This window comes from Oncorhynchus mykiss, chromosome 11, assembly GCF_013265735.2.
Source record: "Oncorhynchus mykiss isolate Arlee chromosome 11, USDA_OmykA_1.1, whole genome shotgun sequence".
Lineage (NCBI taxonomy): Eukaryota > Metazoa > Chordata > Actinopteri > Salmoniformes > Salmonidae > Oncorhynchus > Oncorhynchus mykiss.
This window is the reverse complement of record NC_048575.1, coordinates 85,477,167-85,502,384: the sequence shown is the minus strand read 5'-3', so window position 1 is coordinate 85,502,384 and position 25,218 is coordinate 85,477,167. Positions and strand designations below refer to the sequence as shown.

The 25,218-nt window shown below is 40.7% G+C and overlaps 1 protein-coding gene across 3 annotated transcripts in view; it reads left to right on the top strand.

The window, feature by feature from the left end:
• Positions 1 to 25,218, top strand: part of dapk1 (death-associated protein kinase 1) — a 206,557-nt gene that overhangs the window by 156,357 nt on the left and 24,982 nt on the right. For all 3 annotated transcript variants that reach the window (XM_036936598.1, XM_036936596.1, XM_036936597.1), the window contains 4 exons: positions 3,252 to 3,449; positions 5,641 to 5,739; positions 12,031 to 12,108; positions 17,779 to 17,995. In XM_036936598.1, the coding sequence (XP_036792493.1) occupies positions 3,252 to 3,449; positions 5,641 to 5,739; positions 12,031 to 12,108; positions 17,779 to 17,995 (592 nt within the window). The remainder of the gene's footprint in view (positions 1 to 3,251; positions 3,450 to 5,640; positions 5,740 to 12,030; positions 12,109 to 17,778; positions 17,996 to 25,218) is intronic.

Sequence of the window (25,218 nt, the reverse complement as noted above, 5' to 3'; positions counted from 1 at the left end):
ATGATATGACTATATTACTATGATATGACTATATTACTATGATATGACTATATTACTATGATATGACTATATTACTATGATATGACTATGATATGACTATATTACTATGATATGACTATATTACTATGATATGACTATATTACTATGATATGACTATATTACTATGATATGACTATATTACTATGATATGACTATATTACTATGATATGACTATATTACTATGATATTACTATGAAATGACTATATTACTATGATATTACTATACTATTACTATGATATGACTATATTACTATGATATTACTATATTACTATGATATGACTATATTACTATGATATGACTATGATATGACTATATTACTATGATATGACTATGATATTACTATATTACTATGATATGACTATATTACTATGATATGACTATGATATTACTATATTACTATGATATGACTATATTACTATGATATGACTATATTACTATGATATGACTATATTACTACGATATGACTATATTACTATGATATGACTATATTACTATGAAATGACTATATTACTATGATATGACTATATTACTATGATATGACTATATTACTATGATATGACTATATTACTATGATATGACTATATTACTATAATATGACTATATTACTATGATATGACTATATTACTATGATATGACTATATTGCTATGATATGACTATATTACTATGATATGACTATGATATGACTATATTACTATGATATGACTATGATATGACTATATTACTATGATATGACTATGATATGACTATATTACGATATGACTATATTACTATGATATGACTATATTACTATGATATTCCTATGATATGACTATATTACTATGATATGACTATATTACTATGATATTCCTATGATATGACTGGAATATTCCTGGGATATAGTATTACTATGATATTACTATGAAATGACTATATTACGATATGACTATATTACTATGATATGACTATATTACTATGATATGACTATATTACTATGATATGACTATATTACTATGATATGACTATATTACTATGATATGACTATATTACTATGATATGACTATATTACTATGTTATGACTATATTACTATGATATGACTATATTACTATGATATGACTATATTACTATGATATGACTATACTATTACTATGATATTACTATGATATGACTATATTACTATGATATGACTATATTACTATGATATGACTATATTACTATGATATGACTATGATATGACTATATTACGATATGACTATATTACTATGATATGACTATATTACTATGATATGACTATATTACTATGATATTACTATATTACTATGATATGACTATATTACTATGATATGACTATGATATGACTATATTACTATGATATGACTATATTACTATGATATTACTATGATATGACTATATTACTATGATATTACTATGATATGACTATATTACTATGATATGACTATATTACTATGATATGACTATATTACTATGATATGACTATATTACTATGATATGACTATATTACTATGATATGACTATATTACTATGAAATGACTATATTACTATGATATTACTATATTACTATGAAATGACTATATTACTATGATATGACTATATTACTATGATATGACTATATTACTATGATATTACTATATTACTATGATATGACTATATTACTATGATATGACTATGATATTACTATATTACTATGATATGACTATATTACTATGATATGACTATATTACTATGATATGACTATATTACTATGATATTACTATATTACTATGATATGACTATGATATTACTATATTACTATGATATGACTATATTACTATGATATTACTATGATATTACTATGATATGACTATATTACTATGAAATGACTATATTACTATGATATTACTATACTATTACTATGATATGACTATATTACTATGATATGACTATATTACTATGATATGACTATATTACTATGATATGACTATATTACTATGATATGACTATGATATGACTATATTACTATGATATGACTATATTACTATGATATTACTATATTACTATGATATGACTATATTACTATGATATTACTATATTACTATGATATGACTATATTACTATGAAATGACTATATTACTATGATATTACTATACTATTACTATGATATGACTATATTACTATGATATGACTATATTACTATGATATGACTATATTACTATGATATGACTATATTACTATGATATGACTATGATATGACTATATTACTATGATATGACTATATTACTATGATATGACTATGATATTACTATATTACTATGATATGACTATATTACTATGATATGACTATATTACTATGATATGACTATATGACTATGATATGACTATATTACTATGATATGACTATATTACTATGATATGACTATATTACTATGATATGACTATATTACTATGATATGACTATGATATGACTATATTACTATGATATGACTATATTACTATGATATGACTATATTACTATGATATGACTATATTACTATGATATGACTATATTACTATGATATGACTATATTACTATGATATGACTATATTACTATGATATGACTATATTACTATGATATGACTATATTACTATGATATTACTATATTACTATGATATGACTATATTACTATGATATGACTATATTACTATGATATGACTATATTACTATGATATTACTATATTACTATGAAATGACTATATTACTATGATATGACTATATTACTATGATATGACTATATTACTATGATATTACTATGATATTACTATACTATTACTATGATATGACTATATTACTATGATATGACTATCACTGGGATATAGTATTACTATGATATTACTATGATATGACTATATTACTATGATATGACTATATTACTATGATATTACTATACTATTACTATGATATGACTATGATATGACTATATTACTATGATATGACTATGATATGACTATGATATGACTATATTACTATGATATGACTATATTACTATGATATGACTATGATATTACTATGATATGACTATGATATGACTATATTACTATGATATGACTATATTACTATGATATGACTATATTACTATGATATGACTATATTACTATGATATGACTATATTACTATGATATGACTGTAATATTCCTGGGATATAGTATTACTATACTAGTACTGGTAGAGATCTATGACATGGGGCCTTGTGTTCAGGACAGCCACATAGCGCTCCACCTGGCTGTGAGGAGGTGCCAACTGGAGGTGGTCAGATGTTTGCTCCGTCACCCTTGCCCCGTCGACCATCAGGATCGCCACGGCAACACGCCGCTGCACATCGCCTGTAAGGACGGCAACTTGCCCGTTGTCACGACACTGTGTGCTGCCAAGGCAACCCTCGACCTTCCCAACAAGGTAGAGATACTATATTTTATTCATCAATTGACCAGACTACCCAGCAAGGTATCTATTATTATCAGTCCCTCAATCTGCCAATCAATTCATCAGTCAATCAATCAACAGCATTACTTCCCATTAAAAACATGACAGACTTCAGACTCCAGGCTTCATATCTCTCTCTGCTAAACAGGACTTGAATATAATCCCATTATAACTCACCTCACCTCACTTCTGGTTCTGGTACCAGCGTTGTGATATTCATGTATTCTGAGACTGGATTGAAGCCATTTCTGTTATTTTTGTGCAGATCTTTCCCCCCCTAAAGGATTGTGGGAGGTGCTGTGCGTCTGAAAGCCTGAGCGTCTTGTATTTCTTCATTTTGAGATCTGCCGTGAAATATTGTTGGTTTCCTCAAGCTCATTGGTAGCGACAGGTCTGTCTGTCAAGTAGAGGGAAATTATTCTAATTGAATTGAAAAGTCTGGTCTGATTTTCCTCTTGAATTCATGTAAACACGACGGTGGTGTAAACACGACGGTTAAGTCCTGTCTGTGTGATGCGTGCTATTGGTTAAGTCCTGTCTGTGTGATGCGTGCTATTGGTTAAGTCCTGTCTGTGTGATGCGTGCTATTGGTTAAGTCCTGTCTGTGTGATGCGTGCTATTGGTTAAGTCCTGTCTGTGTGATGCGTGCTATTGGTTAAGTCCTGTCTGTGTGATGCGTGCTATTGGTTAAGTCCTGTCTGTGTGATGCGTGCTATTGGTTAAGTCCTGTCTGTGTGATGCGTGCTATTGGTTAAGTCCTGTCTGTGTGATGCGTGCTATTGGTTAAGTCCTGTCTGTGTGATGCGTGCTATTGGTTAAGTCCTGTCTGTGTGATGCGTGCTATTGGTTAAGTCCTGCCTGTGTGGTGCGTGCTATTGGTTAAGTCCTGTCTGTGTGATGCGTGCTATTGGTTAAGTCCTGTCTGTGTGATGCGTGCTATTGGTTAAGTCCTGTCTGTGTGATGCGTGCTATTGGTTAAGTCCTGTCTGTGTGATGCGTGCTATTGGTTAAGTCCTGTCTGTGTGATGCGTGCTATTGGTTAAGTCCTGTCTGTGTGATGCGTGCTATTGGTTAAGTCCTGTCTGTGTGATGCGTGCTATTGGTTAAGTCCTGTCTGTGTGATGCGTGCTATTGGTTAAGTCCTGTCTGTGTGATGCGTGCTATTGGTTAAGTCCTGTCTGTGTGATGCGTGCTATTGGTTAAGTCCTGTCTGTGTGATGCGTGCTATTGGTTAAGTCCTGTCTGTGTGATGCGTGCTATTGGTTAAGTCCTGTCTGTGTGATGCGTGCTATTGGTTAAGTCCTGTCTGTGTGATGCGTGCTATTGGTTAAGTCCTGTCTGTGTGATGCGTGCTATTGGTTAAGTCCTGTCTGTGTGATGCGTGCTATTGGTTAAGTCCTGCCTGTGTGGTGCATGCTATTGGTTAAGTCCTGTCTGTGTGATGTGTGCTATTGGTTAAGTCCTGTCTGTGTGATGCGTGCTATTGGTTAAGTCCTGTCTGTGTGATGCGTGCTATTGGTTAAGTCCTGTCTGTGTGATGCGTGCTATTGGTTAAGTCCTGTCTGTGTGATGCGTGCTATTGGTTAAGTCCTGTCTGTGTGATGCGTGCTATTGGTTAAGTCCTGTCTGTGTGATGCGTGCTATTGGTTAAGTCCTGTCTGTGTGATGCGTGCTTTTGGTTAAGTCCTGTCTGTGTGATGCGTGCTATTGGTTAAGTCCTGTCTGTGTGATGCGTGCTATTGGTTAAGTCCTGTCTGTGTGATGCGTGCTATTGGTTAAGTCCTGCCTGTGTGGTGCATGCTATTGGTTAAGTCCTGTCTGTGTGATGCGTGCTATTGGTTAAGTCCTGTCTGTGTGATGCGTGCTATTGGTTAAGTCCTGTCTGTGTGATGCGTGCTATTGGTTAAGTCCTGTCTGTGTGATGCGTGCTATTGGTTAAGTCCTGTCTGTGTGATGCGTGCTATTGGATAAGTCCTGCCTGTGTGATGCGTGCTATTGGTCCTCGTTAGGAGGCATCCATCAGACTGGGTTAATAATTTGTTGAATCAGTCAGATGAAGTCTGGTTGCTGCTGTTGAACTTCTTTTGCCTTCCTCCTTACTTTACACTTCACTAACTGTACCAACGTAACGCTCTGATGACCTCTAACCTCTGTCTCTCTCCAGTATGGCAGGACACCTCTCCACATGGCAGCTATCAACGGTCTTCTAGAGGTAGTCAGACACCTGTGTGTAGCTGGGGCCAATACAGACGTCGTCACCAATGTAAGATATTTAAGCAATAAGGCCCGGGGGGGTGTGGCATACGGCCAATATACAGTGCCTTGCGAAAGTATTCGGCCCCCTTGAACTTTGCGACCTTTTGCCACATTTCAGGCTTCAAACATAAAGATATAAAACTGTATTTTTTTGTGAAGAATCAACAACAAGTGGGACACAATCATGAAGTGGAACGACATTTATTGGATATTTCAAACTTTTTTAACAAATCAAAAACTGAAAAATTGGGCGTGCAAAATTATTCAGCCCCCTTAAGTTAATACTTTGTAGCGCCACCTTTTGCTGTGATTACAGCTGTAAGTCGCTTGGGGTATGTCTCTATCAGTTTTGCACATCGAGAGACTGAATTTTTTTCCCATTCCTCCTTGCAAAACAGCTCGAGCTCAGTGAGGTTGGATGGAGAGCATTTGTGAACAGCAGTTTTCAGTTCTTTCCACAGATTCTCGATTGGATTCAGGTCTGGACTTTGACTTGGCCATTCTAACACCTGGATATGTTTATTTTTGAACCATTCCATTGTAGATTTTGCTTTATGTTTTGGATCATTGTCTTGTTGGAAGACAAATCTCCGTCCCAGTCTCAGGTCTTTTGCAGACTCCATCAGGTTTTCTTCCAGAATGGTCCTGTATTTGGCTCCATCCATCTTCCCATCAATTTTAACCATCTTCCCTGTCCCTGCTGAAGAAAAGCAGGCCCAAACCATGATGCTGCCACCACCATGTTTGACAGTGGGGATGGTGTGTTCAGGGTGATGAGCTGTGTTGCTTTTACGCCAAACATAACGTTTTGCATTGTTGCCAAAAAGTTCAATTTTGGTTTCATCTGACCAGAGCACCTTCTTCCACATGTTTGGTGTGTCTCCCAGGTGGCTTGTGGCAAACTTTAAACAACACTTTTTATGGATATCTTTAAGAAATGGCTTTCTTCTTGCCACTCTTCCATAAAGGCCAGATTTGTGCAATATACGACTGATTGTTGTCCTATGGACAGAGTCTCCCACCTCAGCTGTAGATCTCTGCAGTTCATCCAGAGTGATCATGGGCCTCTTGGCTGCATCTCTGATCAGTCTTCTCCTTGTATGAGCTGAAAGTTTAGAGGGACGGCCAGGTCTTGGTAGATTTGCAGTGGTCTGATACTCCTTCCATTTCAATATTATCGCTTGCACAGTGCTCCTTGGGATGTTTAAAGCTTGGGAAATCTTTTTGTATCCAAATCCGGCTTTAAACTTCTTCACAACAGTATCTCGGACCTGCCTGGTGTGTTCCTTGTTCTTCATGATGCTTTCTGCGCTTTTAACGGACCTTTGAGACTGTCACAGTGCAGGTGCATTTATACGGAGACTTGATTACACACAGGTGGATTGTATTTATCATCATTAGTCATTTAGGTCAACATTGGATCATTCAGAGATCCTCACTGAACTTCTGGAGAGAGTTTGCTGCACTGAAAGTAAAGGGGCTGAATAATTTTGCACGCCCAATTTTTCAGTTTTTGATTTGTTAACAAAGTTTGAAATATCCAATAAATGTCGTTCCACTTCATGATTGTGTCCCACTTGTTGTTAATTCTTCACAAAAAAATACAGTTTTATATCTTTATGTTTGAAGCCTGAAATGTGGCAAAAGGTCGCAAAGTTCAAGGGGGCCGAATACTTTCGCAAGGCACTGTATCACTGCTGTTATTAGGCACGACGCAACGCAGGGCTCGAACCACCAAGTTTATATTGACCTTGATACCACACCTTTCTTTAAGCACTTCATGAGGCTGTGTTTCTGGGACAACTGAAGGTACCAACACATATCTCTGTGGAATTCAACATTACATTCATACAGCACCTTTCACAGAGTCTCAAATCAAAAACTAAAATGGAAACTAGTGTGCTGATCTGGATCTCATCCCTACTGTACAGTTACATCTGTACAGTTACATCCCTACTATACAGTTACATCCCTACTATACAGTTACATCTGTACAGTTACATCCCTACTATACAGTTGCATCCCTACTATACAGTTACATCCCTACTATACAGTTACATCTGTACAGTTACATCCCTACTATACAGTTACATCACTACTATACAGTTACATCCCTACTATACAGTTACATCTGTACAGTTACATCCCTAGTGTACAGTTACATCCGTACTATACAGTTACATCTGTACAGTTACATCCCTACTATACAGTTACATCCCTACTATACAGTTACATCCCTACTATACAGTTACATCTGTACAGTTACATCCCTACTATACAGTTACATCCCTACTATACAGTTACATCTGTACAGTTACATCCCTACTATACAGTTACATCCCTACTATACAGTTACATCCCTACTGTACAGTTACATCCCTACTGTACAGTTACATCTGTACAGTTACATCCCTACTATACAGTTACATCCCTAGTGTACAGTTACATCCCTACTATAAAGTTACATCTGTACAGTTACATCCCTACTATACAGTTACATCCCTACTATACAGTTACATCCCTACTATACAGTTGCATCCCTACTATACAGTTACATCCCTACTATACAGTTACATCTCTACAGTTACATCCCTACTATACCGTTACATCCCTACTATACAGTTACATCCCTACTATACAGTTACATCTGTACAGTTACATCCCTAGTGTACAGTTACATCCCTACTATACAGTTACATCTGTACAGTTACATCCCTACTATACAGTTACATCCCTACTATACAGTTACATCCCTACTATACAGTTACATCTGTACAGTTACATCCCTACTATACAGTTACATCCCTACTGTACAGTTACATCCCTACTATACAGTTACATCCCTACTATACAGTTACATCTGTACAGTTACATCCCTACTATACAGTTACATCCCTACTATACAGTTACATCCCTACTAAACAGTTACATCCCTAGTGTACAGTTACATCCCTACTATACAGTTACATCCCTACTATACAGTTACATCCCTACTATACAGTTACATCTGTACAGTTACATCCCTACTATACAGTTACATCCCTACTATACAGTTACATCCCTACTATACAGTTACATCTGTACAGTTACATCCCTACTATACAGTTACATCCCTACTATACAGTTACATCCCTACTATACAGTTACATCTGTACAGTTACATCCCTAATGTACAGTTACATCCCTACTATACAGTTACATCTGTACAGTTACATCCCTACTATACAGTTACATCCCTACTATACAGTTACATCCATACTATACAGTTACATCTGTACAGTTACATCCCTACTATACAGTTACATCCCTACTATACAGTTACATCCCTACTGTACAGTTACATCCCTACTATACAGTTACATCCCTACTATACAGTTACATCCCTACTATACAGTTACATCCCTAGTGTACAGTTACATCCCTACTGTACAGTTACATCCCTACTATACAGTTACATCCCTACTATACAGTTACATCTGTACAGTTACATCCCTACTATACAGTTACATCCCTACTATACAGTTACATCCCTACTATACAGTTACATCTGTACAGTTACATCCCTACTATACAGTTACATCCCTACTATACAGTTACATCCCTACTATACAGTTACATCTGTACAGTTACATCCCTACTATACAGTTACATCCCTACTATACAGTTACATCTGTACCGTTACATCCCTACTATACAGTTACATCCCTACTATACAGTTACATCTGTACAGTTACATCCCTAGTGTACAGTTACATCCCTACTATACAGTTACATCTGTACAGTTACATCCCTACTATACAGTTACATCCCTACTATACAGTTACATCCCTACTATACAGTTACATCCCTAGTGTACAGTTACATCCCTACTATACAGTTACATCTGTACAGTTACATCCTTACTATACAGTTACATCCCTACTATACAGTTACATCCCTACTATACGGTTACATCCCTACTATACAGTTACATCCCTACTATACAGTTACATCCCTACTATACAGTTACATCCCTACTATACAGTTACATCCCTACTATACAGTTACATCTATACAGTTACATCCCTTCTGTACAGTTACATCCCTACTGTACAGTTACATCCCTACTGTACAGTTACATCCCTACTATACAGTTACATCTGTACAGTTACATCCCTACTATACAGTTACATCCCTACTATACAGTTACATCCCTACTATACAGTTACATCCCTAGTGTACAGTTACATCCCTACTATACAGTTACATCTGTACAGTTACATCCTTACTATACAGTTACATCCCTACTATACAGTTACATCCCTACTGTACAGTTACATCCCTACTGTACAGTTACATCCCTACTATACAGTTACATCCCTACTGTACAGTTACATCCCTACTATACAGTTACATCCCTACTATACAGTTACATCTGTACAGTTACATCCCTACTATACAGTTACATCCCTACTGTACAGTTACATCCCTGCTATACAGTTACATCCCTAGTGTACAGTTACATCCCTACTATACAGTTACATCTGTACAGTTACATCCTTACTATACAGTTACATCCCTACTGTACAGTTAAATCCCTACTATACAGTTACATATGTACAGTTACATCCCTACTATACAGTTACATCCCTACTATACAGTTACATCCCTACTATACAGTTACATCCCTAGTGTACAGTTACATCCCTACTATACAGTTACATCCCTACTGTACAGCTACATCCCTACTATACAGTTACATCTGTACAGTTACATCCCTACTATACAGTTACATCCCTACTATAAAGTTACATCCCTACTATACAGTTACATCCCTACTGTACAGTTACATCCCTACTATACAGTTACATCTGTACAGTTATATCCCTACTATACAGTTACATCCCTACTGAACAGTTACATCCCTACTATACAGTTACATCGCAATTATACAATTACATCCCTACTATACAGTTTCATCCCTACTGTACAGTTACATCCCTACTATACAGTTACATCTGTACAGTTACATCCCAACTATACAGTTACATCCCTACTATACAGTTACATCTATAAAGTTACATCCCTACTGTACAGTTACATCCCTACTGTACAGTTACATCCCTACTATACAGTTACATCCCTACTATACAGTTACATCCCTACTATACAGTTACATCTATACAGTTACATCCCTTCTGTACAGTTGCATCCCTACTGTACAGTTACATCCCTACTATACAGTTACATCCCTACTATACAGTTACACCTGTACAGTTACATCCCTACTATACAGTTACATCCCTACTGTACAGTTACATCCCTACTGTACAGTTACATCCCTACTATACAGTTACATCTATACAGTTACATATGTACAGTTACATCCCTACTGTACAGTTACATCCCTACTATACAGTTACATCCCTACTGTACAGTTACATCCCTACTATACAGTTACATCCCTACTATACAGTTACATCTGTACAGTTACATCCCTACTATACAGTTACATCCCTACTATACAGTTACATCCCTACTATACAGTTACATCCCTACTGTACAGTTACATCCCTACTGTACTGTGACATCCCTACTGTTCAGTTACATCCCTACTGTACAGTTACATCCCTACTATACAGTTACATCCCTACTGTACAGTTACATCCCTACTATACAGTCACATCCCTACTGTACAGTTACATCCCTACTATACAGTTACATCCCTACTATACAGTTACATCCCTACTATACAGTTACATCCCTAGTGTACAGTTACATCCCTACTATACAGTTACATCTGTACAGTTACATCCTTACTATACAGTTACATCCCTACTATACAGTTACATCCCTACTATACAGTTACATCCCTACTATACAGTTACATCCCTACTATACAGTTACATCCCTACTATACAGTTACATCCCTACTATACAGTTACATCCCTACTGTACAGTTACATCCCTACTATACAGTTACATATGTACAGTTACATCCCTACTATACAGTTACATCCCTACTATACAGTTACATCCCTACTATACAGTTACATCCCTACTATACAGTTACATCCCTACTATACTGTGACATCCCTACTGTTCAGTTACATCCCTACTGTACAGTTACATCCCTACTGTACAGTTACATCCCTACTATACAGCATTGAGTGTTTTTCTCACTCTCTCCCTCTACCTCCCTACTGTTCAGTTACATCCCTACTGTACAGTTACATCCCTACTGTACAGTTACATCCCTACTATACAGCATTGAGTGTTTTTCTCACTCTCTCCCTCTACCTCCCTCTCTCTCCCTCAGGATGGTAAAACAGCAGAAGATTTGGCAGTGCAGGAGCAGCAGGAGCATGTTGCTGTGTTGCTGGTTAAACTGAAGAAGGTACTACCACACATCTCTGTGGTCCTCCACATTACATAGATTCTTTTAAATTATTTGTTTATTTAACCAGGCAAGTCAGTTAAGAACAAATTCTTATTTTCAATGACGGCCTAGGAACAGTGGGTTAACTGGCCTATGAACAGTGGGTTAACTGGTCTAGGAACAGTGGGTTAACTGGTCTAGGAACAGTGGGTTAACTGGCCTATGAACAGTGGGTTAACTGGCCTAGGAACAGTGGGTTAACTGGTCTAGGAACAGTGGGTTAACTGGCCTAGGAACAGTGGGTTAACTGGTCTAGGAACAGTGGGTTAACTGGCCTAGGAACAGTGGGTTAACTGGCCTAGGAACAGTGGGTTAACTGGCCTAGGAACAGTGGGTTAACTGGCCTAGGAACAGTGGGTTAACTGGCCTAGGAACAGTGGGTTAACTGGCCTAGGAACAGTGGGTTAACTGGCCTAGGAACAGTGGGTTAACTGGCCTAGGAACAGTGGGTTAACTGGCCTAGGAACAGTGGGTTAACTGGCCTAGGAACAGTGGGTTAACTGGCCTAGGAACAGTGGGTTAACTGGCCTAGGAACAGTGGGTTAACTGGCCTAGGAACAGTGGGTTAACTGGTCTAGGAACAGTGGGTTAACTGGCCTAGGAACAGTGGGTTAACTGGCCTAGGAACAGTGGGTTAACTGGCCTAGGAACAGTGGGTTAACTGGTCTAGGAACAGTGGGTTAACTGGCCTAGGAACAGTGGGTTAACTGGCCTAGGAACAGTGGGTTAACTGGTCTAGGAACAGTGGGTTAACTGGTCTAGGAACAGTGGGTTAACTGGTCTAGGAACAGTGGGTTAACTGGTCTAGGAACAGTGGGTTAACTGGCCTAGGAACAGTGGGTTAACTGGTCTAGGAACAGTGGGTTAACTGGCCTAGGAACAGTGGGTTAACTGCCTGTTCAGGAGCAGAACGACAGATTTTTAACTTGTCAGCTCGGGGATTTGATCTGGCCCAACACTCTACACACAATACCCCATAATGTCAAAGTTCACATTTTTACAAATGAATAAAAAAATGAAAAGCTGAAATGTCTTCAGTCAGTATTCAACCCATTTGTTATGTCTAAAAGTCTAAATCAGTTCAGGAGTAATAATGTGCTTAACAAGTCACATAATAAGTTGCATGGACTCACTTGTGTGTCCAATAATAGTGTTTAACATGGTTTCTGAATGACTCCCTCATCTCTGTACCCCACACATACAGTTGAAGTCAGAAGTTTACATACACCTTAGCCAAATACATTTAAACTCAGTTTTTCACAATTCCTGTCATTTAAGCCTAGTAAAAATTCCCTGTTTTAGGTCAGTTAGACTTTATTTTAAGAATGTGAAATGTCAGAATAATAGTAGAGAGAATGATTTATTTCAGCTTTCATTTCTTTCATCACATTCCCAGTGGGTCAGAAGTTTACATACACTCAATTAGTATTTGGTAGCATTGCCCTTTTAAATTGTTTAACTTGGGTCAAATGTTTCGGGTAGCCTTCCACAAGCTTTCCACAATAATTTGTGAAATAATCTGTCTGTAAACAATTTTTGGAAAAATTTAAAATGTCCTAACCGACTTGCCAAAACTATAGTTTAACAAGAAATTTGTGGAGTGATTGAAAAACTAGTTTTAATGACTCCAACCTGAGTGTATGTAAACTAGTTTTAATGACTCCAACCTAAGGGTATGTAAACTAGTTTTAATGACTCCAACCTAAGGGTATGTAAACTAGTTTTAATGACTCCAACCTAAGGGTATGTAAACTAGTTTTAATGACTCCAACCTGAGTGTATGTAAACTAGTTTTAATGACTCCAGTGTATGTAAACTTCCGACTTCAACTGTACAATTATTTTGAACACAGATTCAACCACAAAGACCAGAGTGGTTTTCCAATGCCTCACAAAGAAGGGCACCAATTGGTAGATTGCATTTTTACCCGACATTGAATAGCATGGTGAAGATATTAATTACACTTTGGATGGTGTATCAATACACCCAAAATACAGGCGTCCTAACTCAGTTGCCGGAGAGGAAGGAACGTGCTTTTGTTATTGGTCCATATAATAATGATATGGTACAAAATATATGAATTGTAATGAACCGCTGTTGTATTATTTAGCATCTCTGAAAGTGCTTTACATTGTAGAGAAACTCACCTCATCCATTTGACTAGTTAAATGCACCCTCCCTCCCTTCCCATCTTCCCTCCTTCCCTCCCCCATCCTCCCTCCCTTCCCATCTTCCCTCCTTCCCTCCCCCATCCTCCCTCCCTCCTTCCCTCCCCCATCCTCCCTCCCTTCCCATCTTCCCTCCTTCCCTCCCCCATCCTCCCTCCCTCCCTTCCTTCCCATCTTCCCTCCTTCCCATCTTCCCTCCCTGCCTCCCTCCCTTCCCATCTTCCCTCCTTCCCTCCCCATCCTCCCTCCCTTCCCATCTTCCCTCCTTCCCTCCCCCATCCTCCCTCCCTCCCTTCCTTCCCATCTTCCCTCCTTCCCATCTTCCCTCCCTGCCTCCCTCCCTTCCCATCTTCCCTCCTTCCCTCCCCCATCCTCCCTCCCTTCCCATCTTCCCTCCTTCCCTCCCCCATCTTCCCTCCTTTTCTCCCTCCCTCCCTTCCTTCCCATCCTCCCTCCCTCCCTCCCTCCCTTCCTTCCCATCCTCCCTCCCTCCCTCCCTCCCTCCCTCCCTCCCTCCCTTCCTTCCTTCCTTCCTTCCTTCCTTCCTTTCCTCCCTCCCTCCATCCCACCCTCCCTCCCTCCCTCCCCCATCCTCCCTCCCTTCCCATCTTCCCTCCCCCATCCTCCCTCCCTCCCTCCCTTCCTTCCCATCCTCCCTCCCTCCCTTCCCATCTTCCCTCATTCCCTCCCCCATCCTCCCTCCCTTCCCATCTTCCCTCCCTCCCTCCCTTCCTTCCTTCCCTCCCTCCCTCCCTCCCTCCCTCCCCCATCCTCCCTCCCTTCCCATCTTCCCTCCCCCATCCTCCCTCCCTCCCTTCCCTCCCCTATCCTCCCTCCCTCCCTTCCTTCCCATCTTTCCTCCCTCCCTCCCTTCCTATCTTCCCTCCCTCCCTTCCCTTCTTCCCTCCTTCCCTCCCCATCCTCCCTCCCTTCCCATCTTCCCTCCTTCCCTCCCCCATCCTCCCTCCCTCCCTTCCTTCCCATCTTCCCTCCTTCCCATCTTCCCTCCCTGCCTCCCTCCCTTCCCATCTTCCCTCCTTCCCTCCCCCATCCCCTTTCCCTTCCCATCTTCCCTCCTTCCCTCCCCCATCCTCCCTCCCTCCCTTCCTTCCCATCTTCCCTCCTTCCCATCTTCCCTCCCTCCCTCCCTTCCTATCTTCCCTCCCTCCCTTCCCATCTTCCCTCCTTCCCTCCCCCATCCTCCCTCCCTTCCCATCTTCCCTCCCCCATCCTCCCTCCCTCCCTTCGTTCCCATCTTCCCTCCTTCCCATCTTCCCTCCCTGCCTCCCTCCCTTCCCATCTTCCCTCCTTCCCTCCCCCGTCCTCCCTCCCTTCCCATCTTCCCTCCTTCCCTCCCCCATCCTCCCTCCCTCCCTTCCTTCCCATCTTCCCTCCCTGCCTCCCTCCCTTCCCATCTTCCCTCCTTCCCTCCCCCATCCTCCCTCCCTTCCCATCTTCCTTCCTTCCCTCCCCCATCTTCCCTCCTTCCCTCCCCCATCCTCCCTCCCTCCCTCCCTTCCTTCCCATCCTCCCTCCCTCCTTCCCTCCCTCCCTCCCTTCCTTCCCATCCTCCCTCCCTCCCTCCCTCCCTTCCTTCCTTCCTTCCTTCCTTCCTTCCCTCCCTCCCTCCCTCCCTCCCTCCCTCCCTCCCTCCCTCCCTCCCTCCCTCCCTCCCTTCCCATCTTCCCTCCCCCATCCTCCCTCCCTCCCTCCTTTCCTTCCCATCCTCCCTCCCTCCCTTCCCATCTTCCCTCATTCCCTACCCCATCCTCCCTCCCTTCCCTCCCTCCCTCCCTCCCTCCCTTCCTTCCTTCCTTCCTTCCTTCCTTCCTTCCTTCCTTCCTTCCTTCCTTCCTTCCTTCCTTCCTTCCTTCCTTACATCATTCCTTCCCTCCCTCCCTCCCTCCCTCCCCCATCCTCCCTCCCTTCTCATCTTCCCTCCCCCATCCTCCCCCCCTCCCTCCCTTCCCTCCCCCATCCTCCCTCCCTCCCTCCCATCTTCCCTCCCTCCCTCCCTTCCTATCTTCCCTCCCTCCCTTCCCATCTTCCCTCCTTCCCTCCCCCATCCTCCCTCCCTTTCCATCTTGCCTCCTTCCCTCCCCCATCCTCCCTCCCTCCCTCCCTCCCTCCCTCCCTCCCTTCCTTCCCATCTTCCCTCCTTCCCATTTTCCCTCCCTCCCTCTCTTCCCTCCCTGCCTCCCTCCCTTCCCATCTTCCCTCCTTCCATCCTCCCTCCCTTCCCATCTTCCCTCCTTCCCTCCCCCATCTTCCCTCCTTCCCTCCCCCATCCTCCCTCCCTCCCTCCCACCCTCCCTTCCTTCCCACCCTCCCTCCCTCCCTTCCCTCCCTCCCTCCCTCCCTCCCTCCCTCCCTCCCTCCCTCCCTCCCTCCCTCCCTCCCTCCCTCCCTCCCTCCCTCCCTCCCTCCCTCCCTCCCTCCCTTCCCTTCTTCCCTCCCCCATCCTCCCTCCCTCCCTCCCTTCCTTCCCATCCTACCTCCCTCCCTCCCTTCCCATCTTCCCTCCTTCCCTCCCCCATCCTCCCTCCCTCCCTCCCTTCCCCATCCTCCCTTCCTTCCCATCTTCCCTCACCCATCCTCCCTCCCTCCCTCCCTTCCCTCTCCCATCCTTCCTTCCTTCCTTCCTTCCTTCCTTCCCTCCCTCCCTCCCTCCCTCCCTCCCTCCCTCCCTCCCTCCCTCCCTCCCTTCCAATCTTCCCTCCTTCCCATCTTCCCTCCCCCATCCTCCCTCCCTCCCTCCTTCCCTTCCCTTCCCTTCCTCTCTCCCTCCTTCTCTTTCTCAGCATATGACAGAAGGGAAGTGTCCGTTCATAAGTTTCCACCGCTACCTCAGGACTATAGTAGTATTTCTCTTCCCTCCCTCCTTCCCCCATCCTCTCTCCCTCCCCATCTTCCCTCCCTCCCTCCTCCATCCTCCCTCCCTCCTTCCTTCCCTCCCTCCCTCCCTCCCTCCCTCCCTCCCTCCCTCCCTCCCTCCCTCCCTCCCTCCCTTCCCTTCCCTCCCACCTTCCCTTCCCCTCCTCTCTCCTTCCTTCTCTTTCTCAGCATATGACAGAAGGGAAGTGTCCGTTCATAAGTTTCCACCGCTACCTCAGGTGTATAGTGGTAGTATTTCTCTTCCCTCCCTCCTCCCCCATCCTCTCTCCCTCCCCATCTTCCCTCCCTCCCTCCCTCCCTCCCTCCCTCCCTCCCTCCCTCCCTCCCTCCCTCCCTCCCTCCCTCCCTCCCTCCCTCCCTCCCTTCCCTTCCCTTCCCTTCCCTTCCCTCCCTCCCTCCCTCCCTCCCCCATCCTCCCTCCTTCCCTTCCCTCCCTCCCTCCCTCCTTCTCTTTCTCAGCATATGACAGAAGGGAAGTGTCCGTTCATAAGTTTCCACCGCTACCTCAGGTCTATAGTAGTATTTCTCTTTATATGATCTGATTGTTCCCCGTCCCCCTCTCCAGAACAACCATAAAGGCAGCTACATCCAGGCTCTGCGTCCCACCAGCACCCCCCAGCCTCGGGTCAAGCTGAAGCTGCTGGGCCACTGTGGCTGTGGGAAGAGCTCCCTCCTGGAGAGTCTGAAGTGTGGCATCCTAAGGGGCTTCTTCAGGAGGAGACGACCACGGGGCAACAACACCCCACGACATCCCAACTCACCCATGGATGGCAAGGCTGCAGGTAGGATTCACACACACACAGGCACACACAGGCACACACAGGCACACACTGGTTTTAATGGCTGAGGATGAACCGTAGCCACGTAGCAACACATCAAGCCCCAAGATAAGTTATTACTTATCTCTACCCCAACTCACCATAATGCGTTCATATTATTAAGATGTTCATGTCTCTGGCCAAGGGCTTTCTTTGACAGGAAAACAGCCAGTAGACAGTATGGTAGTATAGTAAACAGTCAGTATAGATAGTATGGTAGTATAGTAAACAGTCAGTATAGACAGTATGGTAGTATAGTAAACAGTCAGTATAGATAGTATGGTAGTATAGTAAACAGTCAGTATAGATAGTATGGTAGTATAGTAAACAGTCAGTATAGACAGTATGGTAGTATAGTAAACAGTCAGTATAGACAGTATGGTAGTATAGTAAACATTCAGTATAGTGTATAGACAGTATGGTGGTATAGTAAACAGTCAGTATAGACATTATGGTAGTATAGTAAACAGTCAGTATAGATAGTATGGTAGTATAGTAAACAGTCAGTATAGACAGTACGGTAGTATAGTAAACAGTCAGTATAGTGTGTAGACAGTATGGTAGTATAGTAAACAATCAGTATAGTGTATAGACAGTATGGTGGTATAGTAAACAGTCAGGCCCTGGGTTCCTCCTAATGCAAGACAATGCTAGACCTCATGTGGCTGGAGTGTGTCAGCAGTTCCTGCAAGAGGAAGACATTGATGCTATGGACTGGCCCACCCGTTCCCCAGACCTGAATCCAATTGAGCACATCTGGGACATCATGTCTCGCTCCATCCACCAACGCCACATTGCACCACAGACTGTCCAGGAGTTGACGGATGCTTTAGTCCAGGTCTGGGAGGAGATCCCTCAGGAGACCATCCGCCACCTCATCAGGAGCATGCCCAGGCGTTGTAGGGAGGTCATACAGGCACGTGGAGGCCACACACACACTACTGAGCCTCATTTTGACTTGTTTTAAGGACATTACATCAGTTGGATAAATTTGATTTCCATTGATAATTTTTGTGTGATTTTGTTGTCAGCACATTCAACTATGTAAAGAAACAAGTATTTAATAAGAATATTTCATTCATTCAGATGTAGGATGTGTTATTTTAGTGTTCCCTTTACTTTGTTGAGCAGTGTATATTGTTTATTTTATTTTAATCCCAGGCCCTCATCCCTGCAGGAGGCCTTTTGCCCTTTGGTTGGCTGTCATTGTAAATAAGAATTTGCTCTTAACTGACTTGCCTAGTTAAATAAAATAAATACAAATAAATAAAAAACTGTAATAGCTTATGTTTCACCGAGTCGGGGCTGAATAATGAGATTCATTCAAGATAAAAGCTGGCTGTGTTTTCCATCGGCAGGACAGAACAGCTACGTCTGGTAAGACAAGGGGTAGGGGTTGTCTTTTTGTCAGTAACAGCTGTTGCTCGATGTCTAATATTAAGGAGGCTTCGAGGTATTGCTCGCCTGAGGTAGAGTACCTCATAATAAGCTGTAGACCACACTATCTACCAAGAGAGTTCACATCTATGTTATTCGTAGCCGTCTATTTACCACCACCCATCCTAGTGGCCGGGGACTTTAATGCAGCCACACTTAAATCAGTTTTACCAACTTTTTACCAGTATGTCACATGTGCAACCAGAGAAAACAAATCCTAGACCACCTTTATTCCACACACAGAGATGCGTACAAAGCTCTCCCCCGCCCTCCATTTGACAAATCTGACCATAATTCTATCCTCCTGATTCCTGCTTAGAAGCAAAAACTAAAGCAGGAAGCACCAGTGACTCACTCAATACGGAAGTGGTCAGATGACGTGAATGCTACACTACAGGACTGTTTGGTCAGCACAGACTGGAATATGTTCCGGGATTCGTCCAATGGCATTGAGGAGTACACCACCTCAGTCATCAGCTTCATCAATAAGTGCATTGACGACGTCGTCCCCACAGTGACCATACGTACATATCCCAACCAGAAGCCGTGGATTACAGGCAACATCCACATCAAGCTAAAGGTTAGAGCTGCCGCTTTCAAGGAGTGGGAAACTAATTTGGACGCTTATAAGAAATCCCGCTATGCCCTCAGATAAACCATCAAACAAGCAAAGTGCGTATGGTCCAGTACATCCCTGGGGCCAAGCTTCCTGCTTGGCAGAGTCAGAGGAAAGGCCATAAAATTGTCAGAGACTCCAGTCACCCAAGTCATAGACTGTTCTCTCTGCTACCGCACGGCAAGCAGTACCGGAGCGCCAAGTCCAAGACCAAAAGGCTCCTGAACAGCTTCTACCCCCAAGCCATTAGACTGCTGAACATCTAATCAAATGGCCACCGGACTATTACATTAACCCCCCCCCCCCCCCCCCCCCTTTGTTTTTACACTGCTGCTGCTCGCTGTTTATTATCTATGCATAGTCATTTCACCCCTACCTACATATACAAATCACCTTTAACCTGTACTACTGTTTATTATCTATGCATAGTCATTTCACCCCTACCTACATGTACAAATCACCTTTAACCTGTACTACTGTTTATTATCTATGTATAGTCACTTCACCCTACATGTACAAATGACCTCAACTAGCCTGTACCCCCGCACATTGACTTGTAAGAATTTCACGATAAACCTCCTGGCATTGACAACTTAGATGGAAAGCTACTGAGGATGGTGGCTGACTATAGCCACTCCTATCTGTCATATATTTAATCTGTGTCTAGAGGAAAGTATTTGTCCTCGGGAAGGGAGAGAAGCCAAAGTCATTCAGTTTAGTATTTATAGACAGTAGTGTAGTTCAGTATATCTAGACAGTGGTGTATTTTAGTATATCTAGACAATGGTGTATTTTAGTATATCTAGACAGTGGTGTATTTTGGTATATCTAGACAGTGGTGTAGTATATCTAGACAGTAGTATAGTTAAATATATGTAGACAGTAGTATATTTTAGTATATCTAGACAGTAGTATAGTTTAGTATATCTAGACAGTAGTGTAGTTTAGTATATCTAGACAGTAGTATAATATATCTAGACAGTATTATAGTTGAGTATATCTAGACATCAGTATAGTGTCGTATATCTAGACAGTAGTATAGTTTAGTATATCTAGACAGTAGTGTAGTTTAGTATATCTAGACGACGGTGTAGCTTAGTATATCTAGACGGTGTATGTTTGGTATATCTAGACAGTATGGTCTTGTAGTTTAGTATTCCTAGACAGTAGTATAGTTTAGTATATCTAGACAATGGTGTAGTTTAGTAAATCTAGACAGTAGTATAGTTTAGTATATCTAGACAGTATGGTCATGTAATGTAGTATATCTAGACAGTAGTGTAGTTTAGTATATCTAGACAGTATTGTAGTTTAGTATATCTAGACAGTAGTGTAGTTTAGTATATCTAGACAGTAGCATAGTTTAGTATATCTAGACAGTGGTGTAGTGTAGTATATCTAGACAGTAGTGTACTTTAGTACATCTAGACAGTATGGTCATGTAGTTTAGTATTCCTAGACAGTAGTATAGTTTAGTATATCTAGACAGTGGTGTAGTGTAGTATATCTAGACAGTAGTGTACTTTAGTATATCTAGACAGTAGTATAGTTTAGTATATCTAGACAGTGGTGCATTTTAGTATATCTAGACAGTAGCATAGTTTAGTATATCTAGACAGTGGTGTAGTGTAGTATATCTAGACAGTGGTGTAGTGTAGTATATCTAGACAGTGGTGTAGTGTAGTATATCTAGACAGTGGTGTAGTGTAGTATATCTAGACAGTGGTGTAGTGTAGTATATCTAGACAGTGGTGTAGTTTAGTATATCTAGACAGTATGGTCGTGTAGTTTAGTATTCCTAGACAGTAGTATAGTTTAGTATATCTAGAGAGTATGGTCATGTAATGTAGTATATCTAGACAGTAGTGTAGTTTAGTATATCTAGACAGTAGTGTAGTTTAGTATATCTAGACAGTAGTGTACTTTAGTATATCTAGACAGTACGGTCATGTAGTTTAGTATTGCTAGACAGTAGTATAGTTTAGTATATCTAGACAGTGGTGTAGTGTAGTATATCTAGACAGTGTTGTAGTGTAGTATATCTAGACAGTGGTGTAGTGTAGTATATCTAGACAGTGGTGTAGTGTAGTATATCTAGACAGTGGTGTAGTATAGTATATCTAGACAGTGGTGTAGTTTAGTATATCTAGACAGTGGTGTAGTTTAGTATATCTAGACAGTGGTGTAGTTTAGTATATCTAGACAGTGGTATAGTTTAGAATATCTAGACAGTAGAATAGTTTAGTATATCTAGACAGTAGAATAGTTTAGTATATCTAGACAATGGTGTAGTATATCTAGACAGTGGTGTACTTTAGTATATCTAGACAGTATGGTCATGTAGTTTAGTATTCCTAGACTGTAGTATAGTTTAGTATATCTAGACAGTAGTATAGTTTAGTTTTTCTAGACAGTATGGTAGTTTAGTATATCTAGACAGTAGTATAGTTTAGTATATCTAGACAGTATGGTAGTTTAGTATATCGAGAAAGTAGTGTAGTTTAGTATATCGAGACAGTGGTGTAGTGTAGTATATCTAGACAGTGGTGTAGTGTAGTATATCTAGACAGTGGTGTAGTGTAGTATATCTAGACAGTGGTGTAGTTTAGTATTTCTAGACAGTGGTGTAGTTTAGTATATCTAGACAGTGGTGTAGTTTAGTATATCTAGACAGTAGTATGATTTAGTATATCTAGACAGTATGGTAGTTTAGTATATCAAGACAGTATTGTAGTTTAGTATATCGAGACAGTGGTGTAGTGTAGTATATCTAGACAGTGGTGTAGTGTAGTATATCTAGACAGTGGTGTAGTGTAGTATATCTAGACAGTGGTGTAGTGTAGTATATCTAGACAGTATGGTAGTTTAGTATATCGAGACAGTGGTGTAGTGTAGTATATCTAGACAGTGGTGTAGTGTAGTATATCTAGACAGTGGTGTAGTTTAGTATATCTAGACAGTGGTGTAGTGTAGTATATCTAGACAGTGGTGTAGTGTAGTATATCGAGACAGTGGTGTAGTGTAGTATATCTAGACAGTGGTGTAGTGTAGTATATCTAGACAGTGGTGTAGTTTAGTATATCTAGACAGTGGTGTAGTTTAGTATATCTAGACAGTGGTGTAGTGTAGTATATCTAGACAGTATGGTAGTTTAGTATATCAAGACAGTAGTGTAGTTTACTATATCGAGACAGTGGTGTAGTGTAGTATATCTAGACAGTGGTGTAGTTTAGTATATCAAGACAGTAGTGTAGTTTAGTATATCGAGACAGTGGTGTAGTGTAGTATATCTAGACAGTGGTGTAGTGTAGTATATCTAGACAGTGGTGTAGTTTAGTATATCTAGACAGTATGGTAGTTTAGTATATCTAGACGGTGTAGTTTAGTATTTCTAGACAGTATGGTCATGTAGTTTAGTATTTCTAGACAGTGGTGTAGTGTAGTATATCTAGACAGTGGTGTAGTGTAGTATATCTAGACAGTGGTGTAGTGTAGTATATCTAGACAGTGGTGTAGTTTAGTATATCTAGACAGTATGGTAGTTTAGTATATCTAGACGGTGTAGTTTAGTATATCTAGACATCATGGTCGTGTAGTTTGGTATTCCTAGACAGTAGTATAGTTTAGTATATCTAGACAATGGTGTAGTTTAGTATATCTAGACAGTAGTATAGGTTAGGTATATCTAGACAGTATGGTCATGTAATGTAGTATATCTAGACAGTAGTGTAGTTTAGTATATCTAGACAGTGGTGTACTTTAGTATATCTAGACAGTATGGTCATGTAGTTTAGTATTCCTTGACAGTAGTATAGTTTAGTATATCTAGACAGTAGTATAGTTTAGTATATCTAGACAGTATGGTAGTTTAGTATATCTAGACAGTAGTATAGTTTAGTATATCTAGACAGTATGGTAGTTTAGTATATCGAGACAGTAGTGTAGTTTAGTATATCTAGACAGTGGTGTAGTGTAGTATATCTAGACAGTAGTGTAGTATATCTAGACAGTGGTGTAGTGTAGTATATCTAGACAGTGGTGTAGTTTAGTATATCTAGACAATGTTGTAGTTTAGTATATCTAGACAGTAGTATAGTTTAGTATATCTAGACAGTATGGTGATGTAATGTAGTATATCTAGACAGTAGTGTAGTTTAGTATATCTAGACAGTAGTGTACTTTAGTATATCTAGACAGTATGGTCATGTAGTTTAGTATTCCTAGACAGTAGTATAGTTTAGTATATCTAGACAGTGTTGTAGTGTAGTATATCTAGACAGTGGTGTAGTGTAGTATATCTAGACAGTGGTGTAGTTTAGTATATCTAGACTGTATGGTCATGTAGTTTAGTATTCCTAGACAGTAGTATAGTTTAGTATATCTAGACAGTGTTGTAGTTTAGTATATCTAGACAGTATGGTCATGTAGTTTAGTATTCCTAGACAGTAGTATAGTTTAGTATATCTAGACAGTGTTGTAGTGTAGTATATCTAGACAGTGTTGTAGTGTAGTATATCTAGACAGTGGTGTAGTGTAGTATATCTAGACAGTGGTGTAGTTTAGTATATCTAGACAGTATGGTCATGTAGTTTAGTATTCCTAGACAGTAGTATATTTTAGTATATCTAGACAGTATGGTAGTTTAGTATATCTAGACAGTAGTGTAGTTTAGTATATCTAGACAGTATGGTAGTTTAGTATATCGAGACAGTAGTGTAGTTTAGTATATCGAGACAGTTGTGTAGTGTAGTATATCTAGACAGTGGTGCATTTTAGTATATCTAGACAGTAGCATAGTTTAGTATATCTAGACAGTGGTGTAGTGTAGTATATCTAGACAGTGGTGTAGTGTAGTATATCTAGACAGTGGTGTAGTGTAGTATATCTAGACAGTGGTGTAGTGTAGTATATCTAGACAGTAGCATAGTTTAGTATATCTAGACAGTGGTGTAGTGTAGTATATCTAGACAGTGGTGTAGTGTAGTATATCTAGACAGTGGTGTAGTGTAGTATATCTAGACAGTGGTGTAGTGTAGTATATCTAGACAGTGGTGTAGTTTAGTATATCTAGACAGTATGGTCATGTAGTTTAGTATTCCTAGACAGTGGTGTAGTGTAGTATATCTAGACAGTG